The sequence below is a fragment of the Neopelma chrysocephalum genome, unplaced genomic scaffold, assembly GCF_003984885.1.
Source record: "Neopelma chrysocephalum unplaced genomic scaffold, ASM398488v2 Primary Assembly neopelma1_84, whole genome shotgun sequence".
Classification (NCBI taxonomy): domain Eukaryota; kingdom Metazoa; phylum Chordata; class Aves; order Passeriformes; family Pipridae; genus Neopelma; species Neopelma chrysocephalum.
Window position 1 is genome coordinate 3,327,770 of NW_020897746.1, and position 26,589 is coordinate 3,354,358.

At 42.3% G+C, this 26,589-nt stretch overlaps 1 protein-coding gene across 9 annotated transcripts in view; it reads right to left on the reverse strand.

Moving 5' to 3' along the window:
- FOXK2 (forkhead box K2) overlaps positions 1-26,589 on the reverse strand; it is a 68,299-nt gene that overhangs the window by 2,849 nt on the left and 38,861 nt on the right. For all 9 annotated transcript variants that reach the window (XM_027691568.1, XM_027691570.1, XM_027691571.1 and 6 more), the window contains 7 exons: positions 11,885-12,079; positions 9,035-9,182; positions 8,421-8,567; positions 5,430-5,623; positions 4,485-4,660; positions 3,236-3,532; positions 2,632-2,841 (listed from right to left, as the gene is read on the reverse strand). In XM_027691568.1, coding sequence (XP_027547369.1) covers positions 2,632-2,841; positions 3,236-3,532; positions 4,485-4,660; positions 5,430-5,623; positions 8,421-8,567; positions 9,035-9,182; positions 11,885-12,079 — 1,367 coding nt within the window. The remainder of the gene's footprint in view (positions 1-2,631; positions 2,842-3,235; positions 3,533-4,484; positions 4,661-5,429; positions 5,624-8,420; positions 8,568-9,034; positions 9,183-11,884; positions 12,080-26,589) is intronic.

Here is a 26,589-nt window from a genome sequence, read left to right on the forward strand (position 1 = left end):
CCAGATTTTAATTCCCCTCCATGGACGAGACAGCACAGGACACCACTAATGGGCAAGTCCAGGCCTTTAATCCTTCAGACACCCAGAGGTTCCTCCCTCTGCCTGTGATCAGCACCTTCCTCAGTATTATTAATATTATTAAATCAGCCATTCAGTTTGCAAAGAATGCAAAATACTAATTACAGATTTACTCATTCACTGCACTTCAGGAAACTTTATCTAGACATTATCAAACCACCTGTGTTTTTCCTGCTCCCTCCTCTCAGACTTCACTGACATTATCACAGCATTCCCTGCTAGTGGAGCTGAAACATCCAGTCCATGAGAAATTATTATGTCCTAAATGTGTAATTTGTTCATAGCAAGCCATCCTAGAGAATACCTGGAATATCACCTCTGTATGTACCTAGCTGTAAATCAACTTGCTCTTGTATCTCAGCAGTCATTCAGCTCCCATTAGAAAAGTTACTCCTTGTACCATTTCTGAATAGGGGCCGTGAAGATGTAACTCCTAAATAAAATGCCTTCCTGCAAATTTATTGTGGCTTAAATAAAATCAAGAAGTTCACCTCTCACCTTCAAACACACATTAAGGCTGTCACTGCATTATCCTGTTCGATTCTTGCAGTGGAAGGTGTCACTGCCCATGGCAGGGAGGTGGAATGAGATGAGATTTAAGGTCCCTCCCAACCCAAAGCACCCTGTGATTCTGTGATTATTCACTCCAGGGTCTGGTGAGTAGCAGGAGACCCACTGGCTGCAGCCACAGCTGATATGTGGGAGTAGGAAACGCACAAAAGAACGATGATGTTTGAAATCTACACTGAAAGCTGAAACACAGAATATCCAGTTACAGAATTTTACTGTGCAATAAGAAGCCTGAGTTTCTTTTGGAGCTCAGAGAGTTCAGCTGACTCACAGGGACCAGGCAGTGCTGCCAAGCTGCTCTGCTGAGAGCAGGATCTCACAGCACCTGCTCACTACACATGGAAATGGAACAGGAGCTGCTCTGGATTTCTTTGCTTTCGGATGGCACAAATCTTTTCTCCAAGGACAAACACACACAAATGTGTGTGTAAACACAGACGTGCCCATGCTAACACAGACACATACAAACAAACCTGCGTTTCTGTGGGCCCAGTTCCCCCTTTGGATGCTTTGCCTGAGAATTACCTGGTTTCTTGCTGGTTCAGGAGTAACTGTAACAGAGACCAGGACCTGGAGTACTCCTCACTTGCTGTTCACAGTGTGAACACCTCAGGAGGTATTTAAAGCCCAGGAATCTCCCACCCTGTCACACACAGTGACACAGTAGGAAGCACCACAACTCTACTCCTACATGCAGCCACATTCCCTACACACACCCAGCAGCTGCCCTGTCAGGGAACATGTGAAATCAGCTGAGTTTTAAGAATCCAGGAAAGAGACAAAAGGACTTATTTCTTACATTCAAAAATAACTTTTCAGTGTATTTCACATGGCTCTCAGCTCAACTCACACATCCCTTCTGACACAGAAAGTGCACCTCAGGTCTGACTGTGATTGCCTTTGCTGCTCTTAAGCTGGAAGTGAAGTGGCAGCAGCCACAACACTTGACCTATAAATGTCAGCGGAGTAAAAAAGAACTAAGCAGATAATTCACTCCATTAGAAAGACTTTAAAGTAGAAATGCAGGCAAGAAATTGGTATAAGATAGCCCTAAAATATTTCTGTAAACATATTTTATGACACAAAACCTCCCTCAGTATCAGGTAACATTCAAAGCAAAACTGTAAGAACCATCTGTGTGCACCTCCAAAGCAAGTGGGAATGTATGGAATGTATGGAACGATGACAAAGCACAGCCTGCCCAGTTCTAGAGGGGAATAATGGGATTCAGATAACAATCATCTCAAAATCTTGCAGAATTTTGGTCGTTTTTAGCACAGATTCAATAAAATCAGAATAAAAAGTAACAGTTCAAAAAGTCAACAACCAAGTTCTGGTTTTCCTGTTGCTGGGGTGATCAGATACCATTTGAATGGCTTTGTTTTACAGGAACTTCTTTTAAAACTTGTTTCTATCTGGGTAAATCAGTAATGACAGCACTGAAGTCACTGAGGCTTCACAGGAAAAGGGATCAGGACAGGGGTGCCACAGGGCTGTGGATGAGAGATTATTTACAGGAGCAGGCAGTGACAGGACAAGGGGGAATGGCCTCACACTGCCAGAGAGCAGGGTTAGACTAGATGTTAGGAAAAAATTGTTCCCTGTGAGGGTGGGGAGGCCCTGGCACAGGTTGCCCAGAGAAGCTGTGGAAGTGTCCAAGGCCAGGCTGGGCAGGGCTTGGAGCAACCTCGGATGGTGGAAGGTGTCCTACCCAGGCTTAATTAGGAGGGAGGACGGGTTGTCACCACTTAGAACATCCCTATAATGACCACAAAGAGAGTAAGATGATGTTCAGGTGATGCTCAGTGAGGAGATACTCATTCTTACCAAGAGGGAAGGAACAGCCCCTTGCAGGGCTGTGAGCTACAGTTTCTGTGGAACTCACTCTTCAGTCTAACTACAAACAACACAAGGACAGAGTTGAGAAGGCAGCAGTGGTGCTGGGAGGTTTCCACAGCCACAGCACAGCCCTGCCATACGTACCAGCAGTGCCCTGCCCCGGCAGGGCCGTGGTGATGGGCACTATGTGCGTTCCGTTCTGCGTTACAGTTTTTATGGGCAGCTGGTGCTGCCCCAGGGGCGCCTGTTGCACGATGGTGACTGTCTGTAGGGGGGTGGGCTGAGATGTCTGGATGATCCGACTAGCAGCTCCTATTGCAGCATGGCTAATAGCAGGGAGAGGCTCCACTTTCACTGCAAAACAGGGGATAAAACATGGTTAAAAATAAGGAAGTGGTAAAGAACCACCTGGTTTCACTCAAGCAACCCTCAGTGGGAAAGTGCATCTATTGTTTCATTACTTGCTTCATCCTATCTGAGAAATGATGATGCAAAATCTTCAGTTTTAGCCAAACATTTCATCTGGAAGTATTGATGCCCCATCCCTGGAAGTGTTCAAGGCCAGGTTGGATGGGGCTTGGAGCAACCTGGTCTAATGGGCTGCATTCCTGCCCATGGCAGGGGGTTGGAACGAGATGATGTTTAAGGTCCCTTCCAACCCAAACCACTCTATGGTTCTATGACTTCAAGTTTCAAATGCTGATCCCTCTGCATAAAGAGGTCCCAAAACAACCCCCCAGGTTCTCACCTTTGACTTCCTTGTGGTCTCCATTCTCTTGAGGTTCTACCTTGGGCTGGGTGACCATCGCCGCTTGCGTGACGACGGCCTGTCCCGCGACAGTGTAAGTGTTTGCTGGTGCTAATCCAGTCACGTTGGTGACTGACACAGCTGGGATCTGGTGGACAACATGAACTGTCTGAACTACAGGCTGCTGGGATGTTGATGTTGTCACAGGAGTTGCAACAGTGTAGGTGACGGGTTTAATAGTTTGTGGTAGCTGCCGTTGTACAGTAATTAAAACTGGTTGGCTAGAGAGAGGTGATCCTGCAAGAGAGAGATCAAAATCAGGCTGCCAATTTTAATTATTTCTTTTAAGCCAGTCATTCTTTTAAACTTAACACTAAAGCCTCAGAGGTTTAACTACCTCCTTCACTAACAATCCAAAAGGTAACACTGGACAATGAAGACTATGACACGTGGTTATTCCCAGCCACAGACCTGGGGTAACGGCTGTCCTGGCTCAGTAAAACCCACACTCCATTTGGGCACCCCCAGCTCTCACTCAGTGCAGCTACACTGACAAAGAAAATCCCCTCCCCACAGATGGGAACATGTACATGCTTCAGGTGGTGTGTGGAGCACGTCTGCATCAGCAACACTCTCCACATCCTTAGGCTGGGAGATCCCGCTGTCTCTGCTCAGGACCATGTTTGTCCTCACCACTGAATGATCACTGGCACTTCTGTAGTGCCACAACATCACCGAGAAAATGGATGAAAACATATATAAACTAAGGTAATTAAACAAACACATCCTTATCCCATCATGCCTTATGCCCTTTTGTTTTAAATAGGAAACTTCTTCTCTCTCTTGACCCTTCCAATTCTTTTATCCCCCGCTTTAAAAGGGTGAGATGATCACAGAGCTGTGAAAGGCATTTCCTTATTTCTGTAACACATGTAACCTTCTATTTTCTTTTCTTTTTTCTTAACTAGAGAGAATACACTTTGAAAGCAAGTGACAACTGTTACAAGACAGTACAGTCCTACACAGGACAGAGGCACAGCCTTCTCCTTGGTAATGTGACCCAGGGTGCTGGAGTAGCCCCCAGGTAACAGCCTGACTGCAAACAGAATCTCCCTCTTTCTGAGTTTCTCACAGATTTGCTCTGAAGGTTAAGAGATTAAATATATATCCTTTTTTGGTGAAGTCTTGACACTATTTCTGCCTGAGCCCCCTCCTTGCCCCAGCCCCAGCCCAGCCCAGGGCTCCTCACCTGGGGCACTCTGTGCAAATCGCGCTTCTTGTATGACGGCGAGTTTTGGCTGGATAGTGCTGGGCTCAGGTTCCATCGGGACGGGAGACCCCTCCCTGGACAGGCTCTCGGGGGTCTGGACGCCACTGGAGTGTGCAGACAACACTCCAGAGTGATTAGGAGAAGCTGGGGCACTTCTGCAGTTAAAAATGAAAGCAGCAGCTGATGTGTTTTAACCTTCCTCTAAGGAGACCGTAACACGCGGCCCACAGAAGGGGAGGGCACCTCGAGTTACAACCCAGATCCCAGGATCTTTTAGAAAGCTTCTGTTAAACAGGGACAGGATTTAAAAGCAAACTCCAAGTACAGTTAACAGAGAAGAAGTGGCTGGATGCCTTCTTAGGGAGCCTCTAAGCAATCTGTGAAACATGAACGTTTCTTCTGGTGGAGAAGAAGGATGAGCAAATCTCAGGCTACAGGGCAAGTAGTAACAGATCTGCACCAGCAGAAAGGCCATAACTTTACACAGGGAACAATTTAAACCCAGGTAATTTCCCCATCATGAATTCTGCTCGAGCATTATCAAACTGAATACACAATTGGCATCTCTAAGGTCAACAGAATGGTAGCCGGTATCTGACAATTTTCTTTGCAAACAGTTTTAAAATCCAGCAGATGGCAGTTAGAAATTAAAGTTATAATTCTGTAAAACCCACCAAAGGTACAGCAAGGCTTGCTTACATTAACAATCTGATAGTTAGTTATGCAAATAGAGTTCTTTTAACACTGAAAACAAGCAGTAAACACAAGCCTGGTGTATGGGGCAGCCTCCTAACCAGTCACACAGAATTCAAACACTGAGTCTGGATGAAATTAAATTACTAAACTCGTGACTGTATCCAAGTCTGTATCAGCCTGAAGATTAAACAACAGCCATAGTCTTTTTGTTCATCTGTTTTTCCTTACCTAGAAGAGAGTGGTCCCAGAGGGGTTCTAAAGCAAGGTACTCCCCTAGGCCGCCTTTTCCTAAAAGCCTGCTCTATTAATTTGCTTTCAGAGGCAGGGTCTATCCTCCAGAATGAGCCTTTGCCTGGTTCTTCCTGGGAACGTGGTACTTTGATGAAATAACGATTCAGAGAGAGATTGTGACGTATTGAATTCTATGGAACATAAAAAAATATGTAGAATTCATATAACTTTTCCAAGTCAGAATGTGGCCTAGTGCAGCAGTTTGTACTACAGGAGACTCGGGGTTCAGCTCTTTAATTCCTTAATTCAACAGAACTCAGAGCACTGCCAAGGCAGTGCCATAAACCTGAAAGGACTCTTGCATTTGCCAAACCTTTCCCAACAATTAAAAACCCAGTATTCCAATTGGAAATAACAGGAATCCCATTTTAAATCTCTCACGAGAAACACGGTGATCGCAACCAACTGTTAGGACACCACAAATGTTTGTGCAGAATGCAGTGTTAAAAAGAAAAATGAAGAAAAATTATCAGTGTTCACACACAACCCTTCCCCAGGTGTCCCACAGAGTGTAGAGTGTCAGCTCCTTCTAGGAGGGCCAGCAGAACACAGCAGATACTGATTTTTGATCCTAGATCATAACCCTGCTACTGTTCCACAGTTCAGGAAGAAAAGGTTAAATTACACAAGTTCCAAAGGCAGCTGGGTTGTTGGGAGTTCACCCACAGTCCAGTCTGTCTCAATAAAGGAGCCAAAGATTTAGTGCGTCTAGAAAAACACCAAGTGGCAGCAGGTCCTGAACCGGGTTTTCCATGAGATCTTCGTTACCACGATCTCTCTGCACGTTCCTGTGTCCTCACTTTGCTGCAACACCCCCTCCCCCTTGCATCAAAGTGATGTACAGAACTGCTGACACCCTCGAGTGGCTCTGTCTGTGCTTGGCTTTGCACACAGGATTTTTTAAATTTTATTTTTTTATTTTTAAGATCTATAAACCCCAAAATCTCTCTCGGTATTATCACCGAACAAGAAGAAACTGATGCTAAGTGTTCCTGCTGAAATAATCGTGGGGGGACAAGGGTAAGTGGACAAAAAGCTTTATGTTAACAAAAGTCCTCAAAAATTTGCAAAATTAAATGTAAATCTTGCTCAAATATCTGAGTTCATGACCCTGATGGCAAGTTTGGAGAACCTAAAGCAATGATAACCATGTATGGTTTCTTAAATGCAAACTGATGAAACCAGAGATGGTTTTCTCTGCCAAAAATTGAAACATAACTAGAAAGATACCAAGAACATGTTTATAAATTGTATTTATTTCTCCATATGTTAGAATAAAAGAGTAGATCCAAAAGTACCTGCTAAAATAAGTTCACAGAGAGTCTTCAAGTGCTCAACAAAATGAGACCTTTGAATAATAAAGGATATAAATATCTCAATGCTATTTATTAAGGTACAGGATTGGGACACTATACATGTGTGTGTACTCTATGTTTTGAATAATATGGGTATATATAGCCTCAAATATGATTTCAAACATCTATCCTACATCACCCTAGCTGTAATCCAGCTCCTGATGGATAGAAGCTGGCAGAGCAGTGACTGAGCAGCATCTGATTTTCAGCTTTTCCAATTGTTTCTCTGAATAGGTGCTAATTAATGACTCCAGAACACACCATGTCTACTGTGTCTATCACCTGGGCTTTCTGGAGCATTACACCCCCAAACACACACCCTGTTCTACAGCAGAATTCTTCACCTGAGCACAACAGTGTGTGTGTGTTGGGTTCACGATGCTCAGGTAAAGCAGCAGCACACACACAGACACTCAAGGTGCCGCAGAATAGGAAGGAAAACACACACCAACATTTTATAAACAGAGCCTCGTTGCTAAAACAGATCTGTCAGCATGTCTGCAGCCAGGATACTGCACTGTTATGTGGGAAAGGGAAACAAAAGAGACTTCCCAGTCACAACAGCAGCCAAGTCCCGGCCTAGCCAAACCCTTAGCAAACAGCCAGAACAGCTCCATTCCTGCTAACCTTGGGAAAGGGATCCAACTTTCATGTAGGTCTCATGATAAATAACTACGTGATTAATATTTTAAAATCTCTTCCTCTACTGCATTCTTCAGTCTTCCACTTGTACAGCCAGTGTTAACACTTCCTAACTTTTCCTCCCCCACACTTTTCACCTCCCTGAAAATAACTCCAGACATGTCCCTGCTGCAGAGTGAGCAGCAACCAGTGACACTGATCCTTCCCAATGGACAGTGTGCCCAGGGCCTTACAGGGGCAAAACTGTGCTCCTGGGCCTCTGAGACACCCAAAGCAGCACCAAAGGCACTGAACCTTCATGTGTGTGTGGGTAGACTCTGCCAGACTGATTTGTACTCAGTTAGTCATCCTGGCAAACGCTGGGGCTGGTCTTTTAAAAATGAAAAGCAAGCAGAAATTAATGCTGCAGAGTTGAAGGGTTTGGTGTAACTCGGTACAGAAATGGGTAAGTTCACAAATAAAACAGGGCACGAACCAGGGCGAGATAACAACAGATAACACACTTGTTCCTTCACTTATTGCATGGTCAAGATCACTGTTCCCAAATAAAACTGAACTTGTAACATTTAATATCCTCATTTTATCTCGAGATAGCAATACGGATGTTTACACAACTGTAAGCTACAGAACACACCACCATTCCTAGATAGCAGATGGTATTCGAATCCAGTGCCAAATGTACTTTTCTTCCCCCAAAGTCTGTCTGTACTAGAGGTTTAGAGAACACCATTCCATGAATACAGCAATGTTTCAAATAGAGACTAATGTAAATTGCTCACTTTGTTGGAGGACTTACAATCAGGAGAAAGACAACACAGTCATTTGACAAACTCTGTTTCTGAAGGGCTCTGGGGCACCAACTGCTCAAGACCATTTACAGCTGCCAGTATTGCTTCCAACTAAAAACAAATATTCCAGAAATCAAGCTTACCTGCCAGCCCTTGTCTGCTGTCCTGTAGTAAGGATAATTTTTAGTTATGTGCGTATAAATTCCATTTAGTGTGAGCTGCTTATCTGGGGCCATTGTAATTGCTTGGACTATTAACTGTGCATAGGAGTAGGGTGGCTTAGAGTCATCCTGTATGGGAACAAGGAAGTCTGCATTAATAAACTTAATAAAGATAATAAACTTATAAAGATATACACACTCCTTTCTACATCAAAAGTCACAGAGCATAACTAACGTGACTTAAGGCACTTTTGAAATGACCAAAATCTGAAGTCAGAAAAGAAACTAAGATAACTTTGTTCTTCTGATTAGCAATTTTAAGATAACATAAATTTTGGAGACACATAGAACCGCAAAGAATTTTCAACAGCCTGTGAACAGATCTTTATCTTAGACTGCCCAGACCCTCCCCCAAGGGAGAGGGGTAAAACAATCAATTAATCAATCTCCCTTCTGATCACAACACCCTACACGTTGTTTTTAAAGTCTGTGATCTTAAATTATGACTCAGTGCACACGTTTTAGCAAACAAAATACCCCAAATCTCACATTCACTTCAGGTGTCATTTCTGGGATTAATTCCGAGCCATGTTTACCTTTGGGCTGTCTCCCCCTGATGCTTCCTTGTCGTTTTCCGACTGGGAATTGTCGGCCATCAAATGTAGGTCAGATGGGATCCCACGACTCATCTTGTACCCTGAAGAGCCTGCGCCGCGGGGGCTCGATGGGCAGGAGTTTGCAGCACTGTAGAGCATAAAAAGAAGATCCTACTATTTTGTTATACAGTTTATCACCACACTGTGTCTCATCAAAAAGCTCTTTGCTGCAGCAAAGCCACTACCAGAGCTCCGAGGCTGTCAGGGCTTCCAGCACGACCCCCACCTTCCAAGCCTTGCTAACTCAGCCATGGGAATCAGAATCCTGCCAGGTGCAGCTCAGCCTTCCCTCCTCGAAGAACCAGGATTTATTAGGCTGTACTCTATTTGTGTAAGATTTGCCCACACCAAAGTCCACTTTAGCTACATCAGCAACCACCAATTTTGAGACAGTAACTGGAAACAAGACACACATCTTGCACGGAATTTCTGCCATATGCTTGTGTTCAGTCTGCTCACAAAAAAAAAAAAAAATCACCTCTCCTGTGCAGTATTTTTGCACATTTGAGAAAATACAGCAAGCAGTGAGAAAAAAATAGGTTTAGTTATTATTTAAATCTCAACCAATATTTTTTTAAGTGTTTACAGGCATGTGCACATACTGACACACACATGTATAAAACCCATACTCTGATCTATAAATGGGATGCATCAGCACTGACTCAGCTAATTTAATGCAGCATTAGGCCAACAGAGAAGATACACTGTTAGAAAGCAAGAGATGGTGCCAAACACACACAGGAGTATCTCTTAATACTTCACATTCTGCCATCCATCACGGAGAAACAGAGATAAAACTGTGTGTAATTCCACTGTGACATCTCTCTATCAGTGTCCCCTGCCTTGCACAGGCCTCAGGAACTGCAGCTGCACAAAGCTGGTTTGCTTCTGCAATTTCCATTTAAGCCAAGAGGAAAGACACAGCCAGTGGGTGATCTCTGTCCCCTTCCCCAAAATAATCCTGGCAGCTCTCTACTCTGCAGTTCATAGTGCAGCTGATTTCAATGCAGCCCTCAGGAATTCCAAAAAACTAGAAATCCCAATGGCAGAGCCTGCAGTGCCTCCAGAATCAGCCTTATCTCCACAGACAACCTTCAACCTAACTTGAATCTGTGGTTCAAAATGGAAAAATAATTAACTCTAGACAATGTTATTTAGATTTATACACTAAAGCTTTAAGAATTTTATATCTGTCGAGGTTTGTTTGTCTGCCTGGCCCCTCACATTTTTTGCTACCTCCCTTTTTACCTACAGAAACAGCCAAGCAGTGCAGATTGGGCAATATATATTTATATAAAAATACCCTTCAAGCTTCACATCACAAGAAATCCACCAACAGTTTGCTACTAGTGGTATACTTACTATAAGAGGGAGATTGGATTTTTTAAGTGTTGTACAGAAGAATCCTTGATTAGAGCCAAAATGTGTAGCTAATTTATTTTTTTCAATATAGGTCACTGCTGCTCTGTGTTTTCACGTATCAGCTGACAACATCCCTCTGCTCTGCTCACTTTAGCATATATTGACAAAGCCACACATATGGTACAATCAAAGCAAGTTTACAAGTCTTCTACAAAACAGGGTGATTTGCAGAGAAGCTGTCAAGCTTTGCTCTCAAAATAGACTCAGAGCTGTCGTCTTTTTTTGTCTGGAATAAACTACTCAACAGGTGCATGAAAGCCCTGAAGAGAATCACAAAATTCACAGTGAGGCAAAGGCTGTGGGGATAGATGGGATGTTACCTCAAATACCTGTGACCTGCTCTGTCATTTCTGGGACAAGATGTGTTTTCCCTGCATTTTTATAAGAAAGCAAACCTGTTATACAGTCAAGTCTAGATCTCTTTTCTCTCTGCTTCCATCACTTATACAGATGTCATTAAACACTCCAATATTGAGATCAAGATCTTGGCAAGCATGAAAGAACTCAATTATCCTTACATTCAGATTTCATTAACACGTTGTACATTTTTAAAAAGCAAGCACGAACAGTCCTTTGCTCCAGTGAAGACACAGGAAGTGAGGGGGGACAAAAAACCCTTCCAAAGGCACGTACATGACTCTGAACCAACTGTCAGGGCCTTGACAGGGAAGTTTTGCTCCTGAACTTCCCAGGAATTTCAGCAATTCTCTCTGAACTGATTTTACTGGTTTGTGGGGATGGGTTGCTCGTGTTAGTTGAGTTTGGTCCCAAGTAACAGGTTGGTCAATGGCTACAATCACCAACTGAAGCTGCAGGGCAAGGAAAATCCCAGATCCCGCTCCCCTGGAGCACTGTCCAGAACCTGCACCTCACTCTGGATTTTAAGTAAAATGCCTGTTTACTCCCAGCAGTGACTAATCAATAACAAAGCTCCTGGAGTAAGAGATCAGTCCATTTTCCACACTAATGATAACCCAAAACACCATCTGTTCTGGTGATGAACTTTGGGGTAACAGTGACAAATCAGAATGTTTAAAAATGGTGTGATCTAAACTTATTTAAAGTGTTGCCATAAGCATGCAAGAGCAAAAAGCAATCTTAATCAGCTGGAATGCAAGAAAAAGATCTGCTGTCTTGCTGTTCTAAGAATACCAAGCTCCTGAGCAGACTGTTACACATTTAACTTGTTAAATCAGAATATCACAGACTGTTCATGCAACTGTGTTATTAGTCAGCAGAAAGGTGGTTTCTCCAGGGCAGGTAACACTGAGCTTCAACCAAACTTTGACCTCAAAAGCAAAATACTGAATGAGGAAGCTGTGCTGAGCCCACCCATGGCCCTGCATCCCACCTGCAGGGTTTAAATACCTGATAGTTCCCGTGGGAGAAGGGAGAGGGCTGATCAGGTGAGCCATGTTGTCTGGAATGTTTATTGTTAAGGGAGAGATCTGGGGTTGCACAGGCTTCACTGGGGACTCTGGGGCCTCCTGTTTTTCTCTCTTTTCATTGGACAGAGCTGTGAATGTTATCTTGATGTTTGTGCTGGGAAACCTGAAAGTACAGCTGGAAAATAAAAAAAAAAAAACCAACAAATATATGAGCCACTTGTTTACACAATGTAAGACTTTCTGCATAACTTGCACGTACCACCTAAGCTCATTTACAATTTAAAAGCTACGGTATCTTATGTAATTATCCACAACCATCTCCAATTTACAGATCACAGACAGATCAACGTGACCAGAAAGAGATCCCCAAGTCAGCAACTCTGACATCTGGAAAGGAATACAGGCAAGTGAAATCCTTTGTAACAAGGGCACTTTATGTGTTGCCTCCAAATTTCTTGAGGTTCACCCTGATCCTGCACCAGCCCCCAAAGTTGGTTTGTTTTGAAGACAAAAGCCCATTATTTTATGATGCCAAAGAACAGCTTCAGCAAATGAACAAGTAGGTCCATGATAGCAAAATTAATCAGGAGCATAAACGTTGGCCAATTTGAGGTCTACTCATTTTCATAGGGTTGGTCTAAGAGATTTCTTTTCTCTTAAAATACCTATTAAATTAAACATATATCAAACTAATTCTGCTCATTTACAGAGTATATTGCTGCTGTAGTACTACATTCAAGTATCTTTTTTTCAGAGCTGAATTTAAGACCCAATTTCAATAAACTGCCCATTTTCATATATTGCCAGAGATTACATGCCCAAACTTAATGACTAACAATAAATTAACAACGTGCAATTGTTTAGAAATTTGAAAAATAAACCACAATGCATGCACCTTTAAGTATTCTCCTTTCTACATCCCTGTTCTCAGCATTTAGAACTGAACTCAATTAAACATGACAAGCTGTTTCTAACTTCTCAGTAAATAAACAGATTGAGCAAACAAGAAACTTAATTTTCTTTCAACAAAAGCATCTATAAAAATACAGTTCAAGTAACTTTACTATCTCCTCATTCTTAAGCTGTCAGACTACACTAAACCCACAATGACATTTACACACCTCCCACACGACGAAAAGGACTTTCCAACGACACTATAACCAGAAACAAACCTCACAAAATGTTGGGTTTTGGGTTTGGTTTGGGTTTTTTTAAGTGTTTCTAGGTAGATCTGGTTTTACATAGAAAAGGAAACAAGAGCATGCTGGAACAGGGGTAAGAAATGAGCTACGAATGCAAGATAGACTGTAAATAAAAAGTGCTCATTTCTCTGGAAAAATATATTAAACATAAAAGTGATGTAAGAATTGGAAGGAACACTCAGCTGTGGAGTAGCCTTGAAAACATGAACTCTCCTGTGTTTTGGCTTTTATCTCTTAAAACGAATCTAAGGATGTTTATAGAACAAAGGCAGCATTTGATTTTCACCGTGTCCCTCGCCACACGCACTGCAGTGATTCTTCTTCCCTACAATACACACCCAAGGATCAGGAAAGAGAGACAGAATCCACAGTGACCTTCCTTTTCTCTCTGTCTCCCTCCTCAGTACGGACCGTGGCCGCATTTAACAGCCGACCTATTTCTGAAACACTCCCTGGACTAAATTAGGAACAGAATCTGTGCCAAAAAACTGCACTCACATTTCAGCGAGCAAGTTAAGTGGACCAGTTTCTGGGTTGGGTTGTGGAGTTTTTTAGTATCTTCAGTAACAACTTGGTTCTTTCCTTTTTCCAGTAGGATGTATTTTGTGTTTATATTGTTCAAGTGACAATGGAAAGAGGTCTCGGCTGTTTTGGAAATAAAACTATTTTCTAAGCATTTCAGTTAATTAGCAATAACGACAACACTCCTCAAGTGTATGCAATGACAGCGGACAAAGATTAAGTAGAAGTCCCTGTGAGCAGGTGAACAACGACATCTGCTAGACACAGAGACAGATGTAAATTTTAGTCACCTGTCCAATGTCTTTCATGACTGACAAATTTACCTTCAATATTTTCACACCGAACTTATTTCAACTCAAGAAAAACGTGGGAACAACCGGACATCGCTTTAGGTGCTCATTCCTTGATCCCACTGAAAAATCCTTGTACAGAACATTGAGCAACCTGAGTCCTACAGTGCCAGACCAGGGTGAGGATGGGGAGAAGGTGGATGGGTAGGAGGTGGATCTTCACAACTTAACACAAGTACCACAAATACGTAGAGGCAGAAAACATGTACTCGACAATTCCTTCAATATTCCATGTAGGCACACGTATGAAAACATCTCCTTCTTACACTACTGCACCCTCTGGATGCATCATCTCCCTGTGGCATCTGAAGGCAAGGGCAGCTCACTGACTCAGGTGACACCAAAGCACACGTTTCAAAGCACAGCCCAGATTTGAGGCTCTCAAATGTTGATCAAGGTTAGGATAAAACCACCCATAAAATGCAGCCCCAAACCAGGAGCTTTGGTCAACCAGGGGTATTGCACAGGTTTGTTGTGCCAAACAAACTTGGAACTCACAGTGATGAGCTACATGAGAACCCAAGGGCATCACCAGTGCAGTCTGCCTTTCCCATGCAGAGCCTGAAAGGACGGTGTTAGTACAGAAGACATGATGTACTCACAAATTCCTGGCTGGCTGGAGCATGCAAACACCTGAGCATTATCAAAAGACCACATCTGTCAATTGATTCATATTTGTAAACAGGTTTTTTTAACAGAAGCCTATTTTTATAGCTGGAATTCAGCCAAAATGCAGAATAAAGAGTGTGTACTAACCAAAGGAACTCCTGAATAAATTGCATTTATGCAAATGTATGACATTTACTTCCAAAACCAAAGTACAGAACGTGTTCTAATTTGATCAGAATCAAGTTGGTTTTGGCATATTCTTTAGTTATACAATGAACTGAACAAAAACCACAGCACACCCACAGGGAGAGACCTCATCCAACATTTAGAGCTCAACAAGCCCAAGTAGATTTTACTTACAGTTTAAAGCGTTTACAGCAGTTTCACAATGTGCTACCACAGGATGGCTGCTGGAGGAGAAACTCATCCAGACAACCCACTTACAAAAAAAAAAAAGGAAAGAAAAGAAGCAGTTTTGTAAGCTGACACTCTGTACCTCATCTAACCACCATCCTGCCTTTACAGGACGATGCTGTTCGGAGCAGGAAATCAAACAGAGCCACCAAGAGGTCCCTAAAACCAAACATTTGCAAACCATCCACGTTTAAGCAGTTCTATGGCAAAAAGTGTGTCAGGTATCCACGTGATAAACACACAACTGCACTAGTTAGCTGAGGTGCCAATTTTGTATTTTATGTATTTCAAACAACTATTCTCAGTATTTGCAGTTAAATAATTCTGTGCACTTCCTGACAACGACGAGTCCCTGCCCTGTGCTTCCCATGGATCACAGTGTGTGATCCAGGGAACCACAGTGGTGTCACAACTAAAATGCAACTCACTGCCTTAATCATTCTTTTTTAAATTAAAAAAAATGTTCATTTTGGTTTGGCTACTGGAAAACAGACAAGAATCATCAAACTACTCCCTAGAAAACTCTTGCTGTCTCTGCAGCTCCCAGCAAACACAGTGATGCTGATCCAGGCAGGACCTTTGCAGAGTTTGGCAATTTTGCAGGGTGTCAAAAAAGTGTCTCAGGAGAAAATGTGCCAAATCTAGTTTTGTCCCATCTGTATTTCTAATATTTTGTCATGTCACCTCAGCAGTTCTGTCTGTACTGCAGGGAAAACCTAATGATACATTTGTAATTCTGCCTGTGTGAAAACCTGACTGAAAATGAGGAACTTCATCCTGTCTTCATCTGGGAAACCAAAACAGAGCAGAAGGAATTCAATCTTCTCCCTGTACATAAACCTTGCTATGACACCCAGTGCCTCAGTATCCTTTGAATTATTCCAGTTGAATTGTCATCCAAGAACCAGGACCAAAACTGGACAGCAGCTGCCATCCCACTGCTCTTTTATTAGCACCTCCAAATTTTAAATTCCAACAGATCATGAGGGTTCAGCACTGAGAACCCCCCCAGTGATGGCAGTTCACACTGCACAGTTCAATTCTTTCACACTGACTGTGACACTGAACCCCAGGTAACTTAAGGATCCCCTGAGATTTAAGCAGATCTAAAAGAACAACAAGGTGCAAGAATTTTGAACTCTTGTTGGTTTACTGAGAGCAAGGACAGCTTCAACTTTTCACATTACAAACCAAAGACCCTCAAAAGAACCCAGTCAGCATCTGGGAGATTGCTCTTGTCAATTTTTGACTTCAAATACATTCAGAGCAGTGGTGTGACCCCCACAAAGAGAAGCAGAGGTCATTATCAACATCTGCACCACCAAACACAGCCTTTCCACTTCCTTTTCTCTGACTGCACAGCAGCCTAAGATGATGCTATTTGTACTTCCTTCTGCTATTCTGATCGGTGACCTAACAAAGAAACATGGAAATCACCATACTGGTTATGGCCTCCCTCCCATGGAAGGGAGATTTGAAGCTAATCCCTTTTCTAATTCCTCTTACCTCCCTACTTAGGACCCAATTCCCAGCTGGTCTTTCCACTCACTCCAGTAAAAACCACTCTCACAGCCAATTAATTAATTTATAGTTCTGCTAGAAGATGTGCACACTGACACTTCATCACCAGTACTACAGTGCACACTTCCAGGCCCACTTTTGATATATTTGTACTTTAGAAGTCAGGCAAAAATGGTTTTTTTACATCTTTCAAATGGAACTTCAGAGAAATTGAGTTTGGAAGCGACCTCTGAAGGTGTCCAGCCCAATCTCCTGCTTAAAGCAGTTAGACCAGGCTGCTCAGGGCCTTGTCTCACTGAATTCTGAAGCCAAGGATAGAGCTGGGCAACTCATCCCTACAGTTACACCCTCAGTTGGTGAAGGGATTTGATATTTGTGTAATTTCAGGTATGATTTCTTGGTTGCAACTTGCTACAGCTGCTTGTGCCCAACCTGTCAGCACAGCCTGGCTCCAGCTCTTCTACAACTCCCCTTCAGGCTGCAATTAGATTCACCTCTGGGTTTAAAAAAAGAAATAAAATCGAGGTCATTTAGCCTCTTCTCACACCCCCTGTGTGCCAGGTCCCTGAGCACCCCAGCAGTGCTCCCCTCCCCTCCACAGTCTGTCACCAGTTCTGTGTGTCCACTGTCACCCCCCAGGACGAGGCCAGGCCCCACCAGTTTGAAAGGCCCCTTTCAGTTTGAAAGCACAAGGACCCCAATTTCATCATCTTTTCTCCATTTGCTGCTTCATTTATTATTGATTCCATCGCAATGGATTATTAGGAAATCAATTATGCATTAAACAATATGCAGCTAGGGGTTTTAACCAGTTTTTAAATGAACAAGGCTTAAAAGGTGAGTCTTAACAAATACAACTAGAAATGCAATGGGGGGTAAAAAAAGCTTCGAACACTGAAGTATAATTACATATTTCAGTCTTTGTAAAGCCTGTGTGTGGTGCCTTTGTGTCCTAGAAAAAGGTACATCTCTAAAGAAAGAGGTTCCTCTCACCCATAAAACAAACTGCCACACATAAAACACTCAGAAACCTGGGAGAAGAGATGAGACTGTGTCTTGGAAACACCTGAAAGAGGTAACTTCAGATAACTTGGAAAAAGCAACAATTCCCACACCAAGGAGAAAGTAGCAGCTTTACTCAGCCTACCCTTTTCAAAAAAATACACAATTAAACCTTCTAACTTCCTCATCTCCTGAATTTTATACCAAAAGGTTTCTGATTGCTCAACACCAAGAGCAGGCATACTAAATTATTCAGATCCAGAATTTATTTTTAAGACTTTGGGCTGTGTTTAATTGAACTGGAAGTCAATACCACAGTCCATTTCCTGAATAGAGTCATCACCTTTAGATCTGAAAGAATCAACAAAACCAAAACTTATTAAGAAGACAAATTGAACTGAACTGCAGCTTTTATTTCAAGATAATCTAAAAATACCCAACAGTTAAAAATCTGGGCTTCCAAACTAATAATGAAGGTAGATCTATAAATCCATCCAAATAGTCATATATTGAAAACTCCCACCACTAAATCATTACTAATAAAACATGGGCTACTAGAAAAAATCCTCTAAGTTTTTGTAGTAAGCATTGTTTTGACTCTTTAAACAGAAATAACTCTTCAGATATTTGTTTTACAAAGTCTTTCCTAGGATTACATTAAGCAATAAGAGGAAAAATGCTAAGAGCATAGGAAATTTTACCATGGATACACTGAAAAAAGGTGATCCAGTATATTACAATACTAATCAGATCATAATTATTTTCTTATTGTCCTAAACAGGGAGAAATTTTTTTCCCCATGGGCAATTCTTTTATGCAGGTTCCACCTTGTGTTCCTGGTAAGAGATTTTAGTTTTAACATGGCATTTGTGAAGCTTTTCCAGGAGTACCTGTTTTACTTTACTGATGGTGATCAAAAAAATTTACTTATAATATTTAGATTAATGTCACACAAAGCCCAACTCCTCCAGTAGGTTTTTAGGAAGTTTTTGATTCCCTTCCTGCAGCTGACCACAGCCTGTGGGAAATGTGAGCACCCGCCCCAGCCAGAACAGGGCATCACTTCCTACAGGTCCATGTTCACACCCCACTGTGGTCGGATGGATTCCTCCTTCTCCCTGCTTTGAAACTAAGTCCTGATGTGGCTAATTTACCATTAATTTACATTCAATTAGGTCTGGCCATTACTAGTCAGGACACTTCTAGAGGTTACCCAAAAAGCAATTGCCCTTTAAAGAGTGGCAGCTTTTTCCTCTGGGGAGTGAATCCCGACCTCGTGTGTGTTCCCCTTAATTCTCTGTATCCTTTGCCATTGATTTCTGTGGCCCAAGGATCAATAACTGCACAGCACGTCCCCCCCACAGAGAGCAGCAGGGCTCCATGGCACGCTCGACCTCTGGTGCCAGGAGGAACAAAACACTCTCAACATTTTTAAACCAGCAATTTGACTTTTCCTTCTGAGCTTTTCACAAGGATCTGGCTGTTTTTTCAGGTGCGCCATCAAGCAGGATGGAAAACACCCTGAAGATTCCTGATCCGTTTACTCTCTCAGATGTCTTAAGATTCAAAAGGAAAGATCTCTGCAGCATCACAAGGGATGAAATATTGCTGTAGCCTCATGTTAATTCAAGCTCCCCAATAAAACACTTGTACCAAATTGTAAGCAAAGGCTGGAAATACGATCTCGCTGTAAATTAACGGCTCCCCCATGGGAAACCTCGGTTCCAGACTTCCCTGCTCGTGTTTTAGCAAGTGCATGAGCAGTATGGGAAGCTGTTGGTTGGTATTCCTTACAGGAACGGTGCTGACCTGCCCTCAGAAGGGTCTGGAACAAGCATGCCTGCGTCAAGAAATGATCCTATGACAGCAGAATATTGATGACGACAACAGGAACATTCCTGAAGCACCAGCAGCAAACACCAACTGAGTAATAAACACATGACCTTGTCTGAAATGGTGCTCAGCTCGTTCCCACTCGGAGCTGACGTCATGAGAAACTGGGTATTTTTAACCCTGTATTCACAATCTCACCAGGAGTGTTTCAGAGTTTAGGCTGAAATGACGTGTGGACTTGTTCCACCACAGCAAATTTTGCTGCAAATGTAAAGAATTCTATTAACAAGCTGAAGCTGATCTCAGCCCTGCCCTGCATTATTACGCTACAGAAACAGGCATCACAGAAGTGCCATCCCAAATTCCCAAAGGTTCCTGTTTTAGCAGCCAGGCACCTCATTTTCTTTGCATCCCAACCACACAGACACTGCTATCGATCAGCAGCAAAAACATTTAGGTTGTCTTACAGTTGTGGCAGTGTGCTGTGGTTAATTAAAATTACCTATCTCCAAATCACCGATTCCCACTGCACTCTCCTCTCCTCTTAGAGGGCAAAATATTTAAAGGAGCAAAAAGAAAAAACAAACTAGAAACCCAAACAAAACGTACAGAAATTCAATGCAGGAGCCCTGCACAGGCTGCAGGACTGAGAAAGCACTTGGCCTGCAGGCAGGAGTGTAGGCAGCAGTTACTGTAGAAACCGAGCTCTTCCCTGCTTTTCTCTGAGCAAAAGAAAGACACAAAAGAGCTGGAAAACAGCGATCGATGGGAAGCAGCTTATAAAGCTGCTTGTCACATCTGCTGCAGGAAAACCAGACACTAATTCATTAAAACTGCTCATGTAATGCCTCTGGAATTTGAGGCTCCCCAGCCTGTGAACACAAAAGAAACTCCGCCTATGGAAACACTGCATTTTCGGGTGTTTAGCATCTCTGTACACAAAAGCCGTATGCGGAGCCAGGTTGTGTGGTCTCAATCCCTACATTTCCTTCTAAACTATAAAAACAACTTCAAATTTGTCCAAAAGACTGTGTGCCTCTGTCTTTGCCAAATTGCAAACAGCTATTTGGAGTCCCAACAGAGCCTACATACATCATTCCATAACACAACAGTTTCCTGCTGAAAAAACAGAAACAAAACACTCGCAACAGGGAAAGTAAAAATCAATTATCATTTCTTCTTCCTTCCAGATAACTGCATTTAACAATGGTTTCCTATTATCAAACATGCAAGCTGCAACTTTCACCAAAGTAAATGCCATTCCCAAACTTTCCATAAAGCCCAGGATTTCCAACCACAGCTGAGCTGATGCAGACAAACCAAAGCCACTCCATCCTTCACCACCAAGCTGGTTAGTTCGAGGTGCCCTCAGTCACAGGGTACTCGTGGGGGTGCAAAGGTTCACGTGGAAACACTGAAGTTCTAATAATATGATTCAGTGTTAAACAGGAAGCTCTCAGCAAAGCAAAGCAAACTGCTGGGAGCCAAACAGACAGCTCTTGGCATCTCACATGCCTCACAATTAAGGCAGGAGGAGGAGTACAGTGAACAAGTGCTGTCATGATGTATTTTGACGCAAGCATAGCCATAAAAAAAGCACTTGTGACTCATACATTACTTTAGTAACAAAAGCCTTCATTGATTACCTCATCAGAGACCTGCATTCCAGTGCAAAATTGTGCCCAAACCTCCTAATCCTTACCAAGAGAGCAGCTACCCACCCAGGCAGGCATGCACACACAAGGATTATTCCCGAATCAAGGAAGCAACGTTTATTTTAGGTGGGCTTTTCAAGACAGAACTCTGCTTCCAAGAGCAGCACAGCCCTTCATTTGACACAGAAATCCATGACTAACTCAGGCCATTGAAGAGTGACAAAAACTGCTTCCTACCACTCGAACTTTGAGTAGACAGCAGTGTTTCATTTCCCCCCTAAATCTGCCTGTCTGGCCGAAGAACAGGCTTTTTTCAGCCTCTTCTCTCACAGTTATGGGCATTAATTAAATTTCACAGTTACCTAAAGATGGCTGGTGTTCAAGAGCCATTCCATACTTGCTTCACTGTGGTGACACTGCTGGGCTGGGTATTTCAGCACAAATCCAGATTTTATATGATATTCTGTGATGATTTTTTTTAACCAACCATACTCTGCAGAATGTTTGTTCAAAGCACCTTTCACTTTTTCTTCTATTTGCAAATTCCTAAAACTTCTCTAGTGAATGTGCACACCCTCTAGGTACATTCTGTGCACTGGCTGCTCTACAGTGTTCCATAAATTTAGGTTCCTTCCTCACTTGTGGGGGCACTCAAGAACCAATCAAGACGCCAAAGAGTCTGAAAAGCCACAAAGTAACAAAACTATTTAATCTACAACAAGCACGTTGTTATTGGAAAATATCCCTCAAGAAGCACTCCTCCTCCTCCTGAGCTGTTCTGAGACCATGCCAAGTTCTCAAATCGTGGGCTGTGCAAGGGGCAGCAGGAAAGTGCAGAAGGATAAAAGGGAATAAAAACAACAGACACGATTGAACCGGTCAGAGAGTCACGCAAGTGGAAATCCGTCCAGGAATAAAAAAACAGACTCAATAAAAGTCTGCATGAGAACACAGGCCAATCATTGTCACTGCACTGATAAAGGAGCAGCAGCACAGACACGGAAAGGGGACAGCACGGAAACATGAAGCATGGGATTGATGGGATTGATGTCCCCAAGTGTTCAACTCGGACCCGTGTTCAGCATCTGTCTCCACAGGCAGTGACAGCGGACAGACACCTCCCGGTGCTCATCCCACAGAAGGGAAAGGCCTGATGTGCTTTGGAGAAACCAGGTCCAGGAGTGGCTGTTTTGCCTTGATTTAAAGGGAGTTTAGGTGTGGACACACACACACACACACACACACACACACAGACTCTCACTCACCCCCCCTCATTATAAAGCAAAATGAACCCCCCTCCAAACAACACCGAATAATAACAATACAAGCCGAGATTCCTGAAGCACAGGCACCAACCAGGCTCTCAGCAATAAAAGCCTGACCTCAGGGATGGTTTCATGGGATAAGAAAACCTCTTCCCTGCCTCCTGCACCAGCTCTGGTCCCAGCCACAACAGCTCCACTTACCTGCTATCAGGAGCCACTGATATCTCCAGCTAATTGACTGATTCAGCAGAAAACCACTCGAGCTGAAATGTAGACATCTGCTGATGTTTTAGAAAGTTGAAGTCACCTCAGTTCAATCTTGCTTCAAAGAGGTAAGCAAAACCACCATTACATCTGAATTTAAAATCTGTACTGTACCTACTACACAAAAAAACACTCCAGTAAGGAACTGTTCAAACCATTCCCTTTGAAAGGTTGAAATTTGAACCAATAAAGGGAAATAACCTTCCAGAACTAAGTTATATGTTCCTATATGTGCTAATTTCAAGGTCTCAACCATAACTAAACTCACTGCTCTCCTTTCTGTAACACCTTTCATTAGAACACACTGACACTGCACACACATCAGCTCCTTACATCCAGTGGTTTTTGCACTCCAAGGCAACACCAAAGGTCAGGGATAGCAGCATTCCCACAGGAACAGTGCATGTAAGAAAGCCTGGAGCACCAAGAAAACCAGCACCAGTAGTCCTCAAAAACAGGGAGCAGGGAGAGAGTTGGGGAGTTTATCCTGCAGACCAAGTAATCCCCTTCAAACCCCAAGGGATCCATTTTAAAAGGCAGAGCTCTTGATAAAAAGTGCTGGAAAAGAGCACTGAAATTCCATCATCATCATCCCCCTGCTCCCGCCCGTGAAGTATTATCCCCATTTTCAAAAACAGATTAAACAGATTTGTGACTTGGCCAAGGCATTTTGGCAAGTGTGCAACAGAGCTGGGAACAGAACATATTTTTCCCCAACAGCCAATCTTTGTTTAAACCATTGGATTGTCCCCCAAGTGTTCCTTCTACAACACATGAAGAGGCAAAACATCAGGTGAGAGACACATCTTCAGCAAAAGGGACATTATTTCATTAAATTAGACTGAGGTATTTTAATCAGAGTTTGTTGCACAAGAGGAGCTGTTCAAGGAGCACAAAAGTCGTGGCTGTGAAGCCTTCATGGCAAAAAGCAACACACACACATCTTGAGCAACATATCACATCCTCCCAAACAGAGCTAAAGGAATTTTCATTTCACCACTACTTTACTATTACACCATGAAAACTGCACGTTAAATGCATACATTCTCATTTAAATCCATAGTTAAATACTGTAGAATTTGCAGATGCCAAGCTACACAAACCTGTGCTTCTATGGGAAGCAGGACTTTTTTTCCACTATCAAAGAGAAGAAAATTAAAACAGTATTTCAAGTAATTACAAAAAATTAAGCAGGAGAAGCTAAACTTTATATCCTAAATATTAAAAATGACTCTTCTTTATTACTAAAGGAAAGCAATGAAGAGTTCCTCATTCCAGATGGCAAACAGCTGTCAGGTTACTACAAGTGTTACTCACTCCTGTCACCTGTCCTGTGCAGAACCACCTGCAAATGTCCCTGTGAGGCACCACTGGAGCTGCTCAACAGCCAGGACACATCCCACCCCCTGGGGATACCAAAGGACTCACTTTAATTTTGTTTACCTATGTTATATCTACTATTTTTAATTAATCATACTCCTACCCTGCCCCATACCAATGGAATGAAAATGCAAGGACTTTCACTGGCCGAAAAAACCAAACTATCAATTTTTTTTATTTTTTTTTTTGCAATAACCAAACTGCTTTGGTGAGGGAAATATCTGGCAAGTACTATCTTCACTTTTCTTTTTATTCCTTGTCCTATGTGAATCAAGGGCACTGCTGCACCCCACTCAGCCTGGTTTCAGTCTATCTGCATTCCTGCAGCAGGCACCACGATCCACAATAACGGGATCAATCCCACGGGACAAAGAACGTGCTGTGGAGGGCAATGACAAAAGCATCTCGGTAGATTGTGTGACCCAACCCCAATCTGAGGTTTTCTGATAATAAACCATGTCTTGAGAATAGTTTCTTTTGGTTTTCTTTTCTTTTTTGGAATTCTTTTCGAATTCCAGACCTTTTATTATTTATTCTTCTGTGATTTAGCTCTTCCAGAGCATTACATTTTCTAAAACAAAGAACATCTATACAGAAAAAAAAGGGTTCTGGTATATAATACACTGTTTCACTCTGCTTTGAACTCTGGTCCTTTGTGTCAGAGACAAAGCAACGTTGTGGGTAATGACACAATATTAGCAGAGACTTCCAGAATAAAAATTAATATTGAGTTTTCTCTTCTTCTTGAGCAGCCAAACTGATGCTGTTAAGTTTATTAAACGATTGAAATGCTGAATGAAAAGCAAGCTGCAATCAACTCCAAAGAGTTCTTGGACAGAGGAAAATTCTGCTGCATTGCTCCAACTATTAAACTTCCCTGGATGAGCAGAAATTTCCAAAGCTTTCCCAGATCTAGATAAAGCAATATGTTTGACTTTCACCCTCCTGGAAATGCAAAGTGACTTTTGCTCAAGTCAGGCTTCCCCAGTTTATCAAGGGAGCACCTTCCCTCAGTGGGACTGTCAAAACTGTCAGATCACAAACTCCTCCAAATTATCCATCAGAAACTCCCCACTCTGGACCTTCCCTGCACCAGGAGGCCATTTGCTGCTATTTCATTTCTGTCATGCACAAATACTGATTGCTACAAAATCACACATTTCTGTAGTAAAATTGGAATGTGGGATTGAATATTTAACAATTTCATCAGTGATGGGATTTCTTCAAAATTCCACTGCAGAATCCACTTGTCTGGCAGAGCTGAAGAGATGTAAATGAGTTCCATGCATATGCTGCTGCATAAAGAGAACTGCAAACACTAATTTTCACAGCACTTAAATTAACATGTTTCCATTTACCCTTAAAAACTGATATTTGTAAGATTCAGGATTTCAGAAAGATGGTGAAATGAAATGTTAATCCCTAGTTACAGAAAGTTTTTCCTAATTTCCCATGTGTGTACAGCATTACACCACACTTCTGTCAATAGTAACAAAAAACTTTTTATCCTGAGAACATATATATATTTAAATCCCTGTATCAGCACAGGAAGCACCACAAAAAATGTGGCATTTACCATAATGCCCAATGTGGCCCCTAAGTTAAAGTTATCATAAATACAGATGTAGCAACAAATACTACATATCTGGAGCCCATTTCCCTCATTTTTAACTCATACATTCAATTATTTTATGATCTTATGAAACATCCATCTGGAAAAAAGTAAAAGACTAATATTTTAAATTCCATTTAAAAAAATCAAAGCAAAAATGGAGATGACAAAGATTAAAATATGAAGATCTAAGAGACCCTTTAACAATTCTGGAGGGCACAACCATGGCCTTAACCTGCACTCTAATAACACGTGTACATGTTCCCAGTATACAACAATGTACAGGCTTTAAGTCAGAAAAACTAAAAACTAAGACAACAGACATCTCAGATGATTAAAAACAGTCTCTATAAACTTATGTTCTTTAACATCCTTCCCTAAAAAAAAGGAATAATCACGATTTCTTTCCCCACATGCACAGATTGTTCATTAAATGGTGAATGTAATGCACGAGTTTGTCGTGTTTTCTAGAGAGAGTCAAAAAGGTGCATTAGATATTTTTAAACTATCACTCCTTTAATCATCACAGGGAATTGCAGCAGAAAGGCCTTACGAGCACTAATTAGTTCAGTTATAAAATTGTATCTTATGCTCAAGTTTTGCTCTCTCTCCTGAGAAAACACCAGTTTATGTGGATGTGCCAGAAGAATCAGTGACTTTTCCCTGAGAACTGTCCAGGTAACGGGACGGGACACCTTCACCTGATTCAAAGAGCCTGAAATACTACATGAAACCTTAAATTCTTCATCACTGCTCAAAAAACACAACACAAAGTTCAACAGGAAGTGGTTATCAAATATCTGCGTTCAAAGATACACCTGTGAAGTGCAAGAGCAGGACCATCAGTCACACAGCCTGGACCTACTAAAAATAGTACCAGCACGCTTTTGCTGCTTTTCCAGTCCAACTTCATCAGTGGGTCTCCTTTTACTTCCTTTTTCTTCTTATTCCAAGGTCTGTGGGTCACAATTATGACTGTGAATCCAGCAACCAGAAACACCCTGGATCTCTCCTGCCTGGGGAGCAGGTGGTCAAGGACACTTCTGGCTGTTAAGC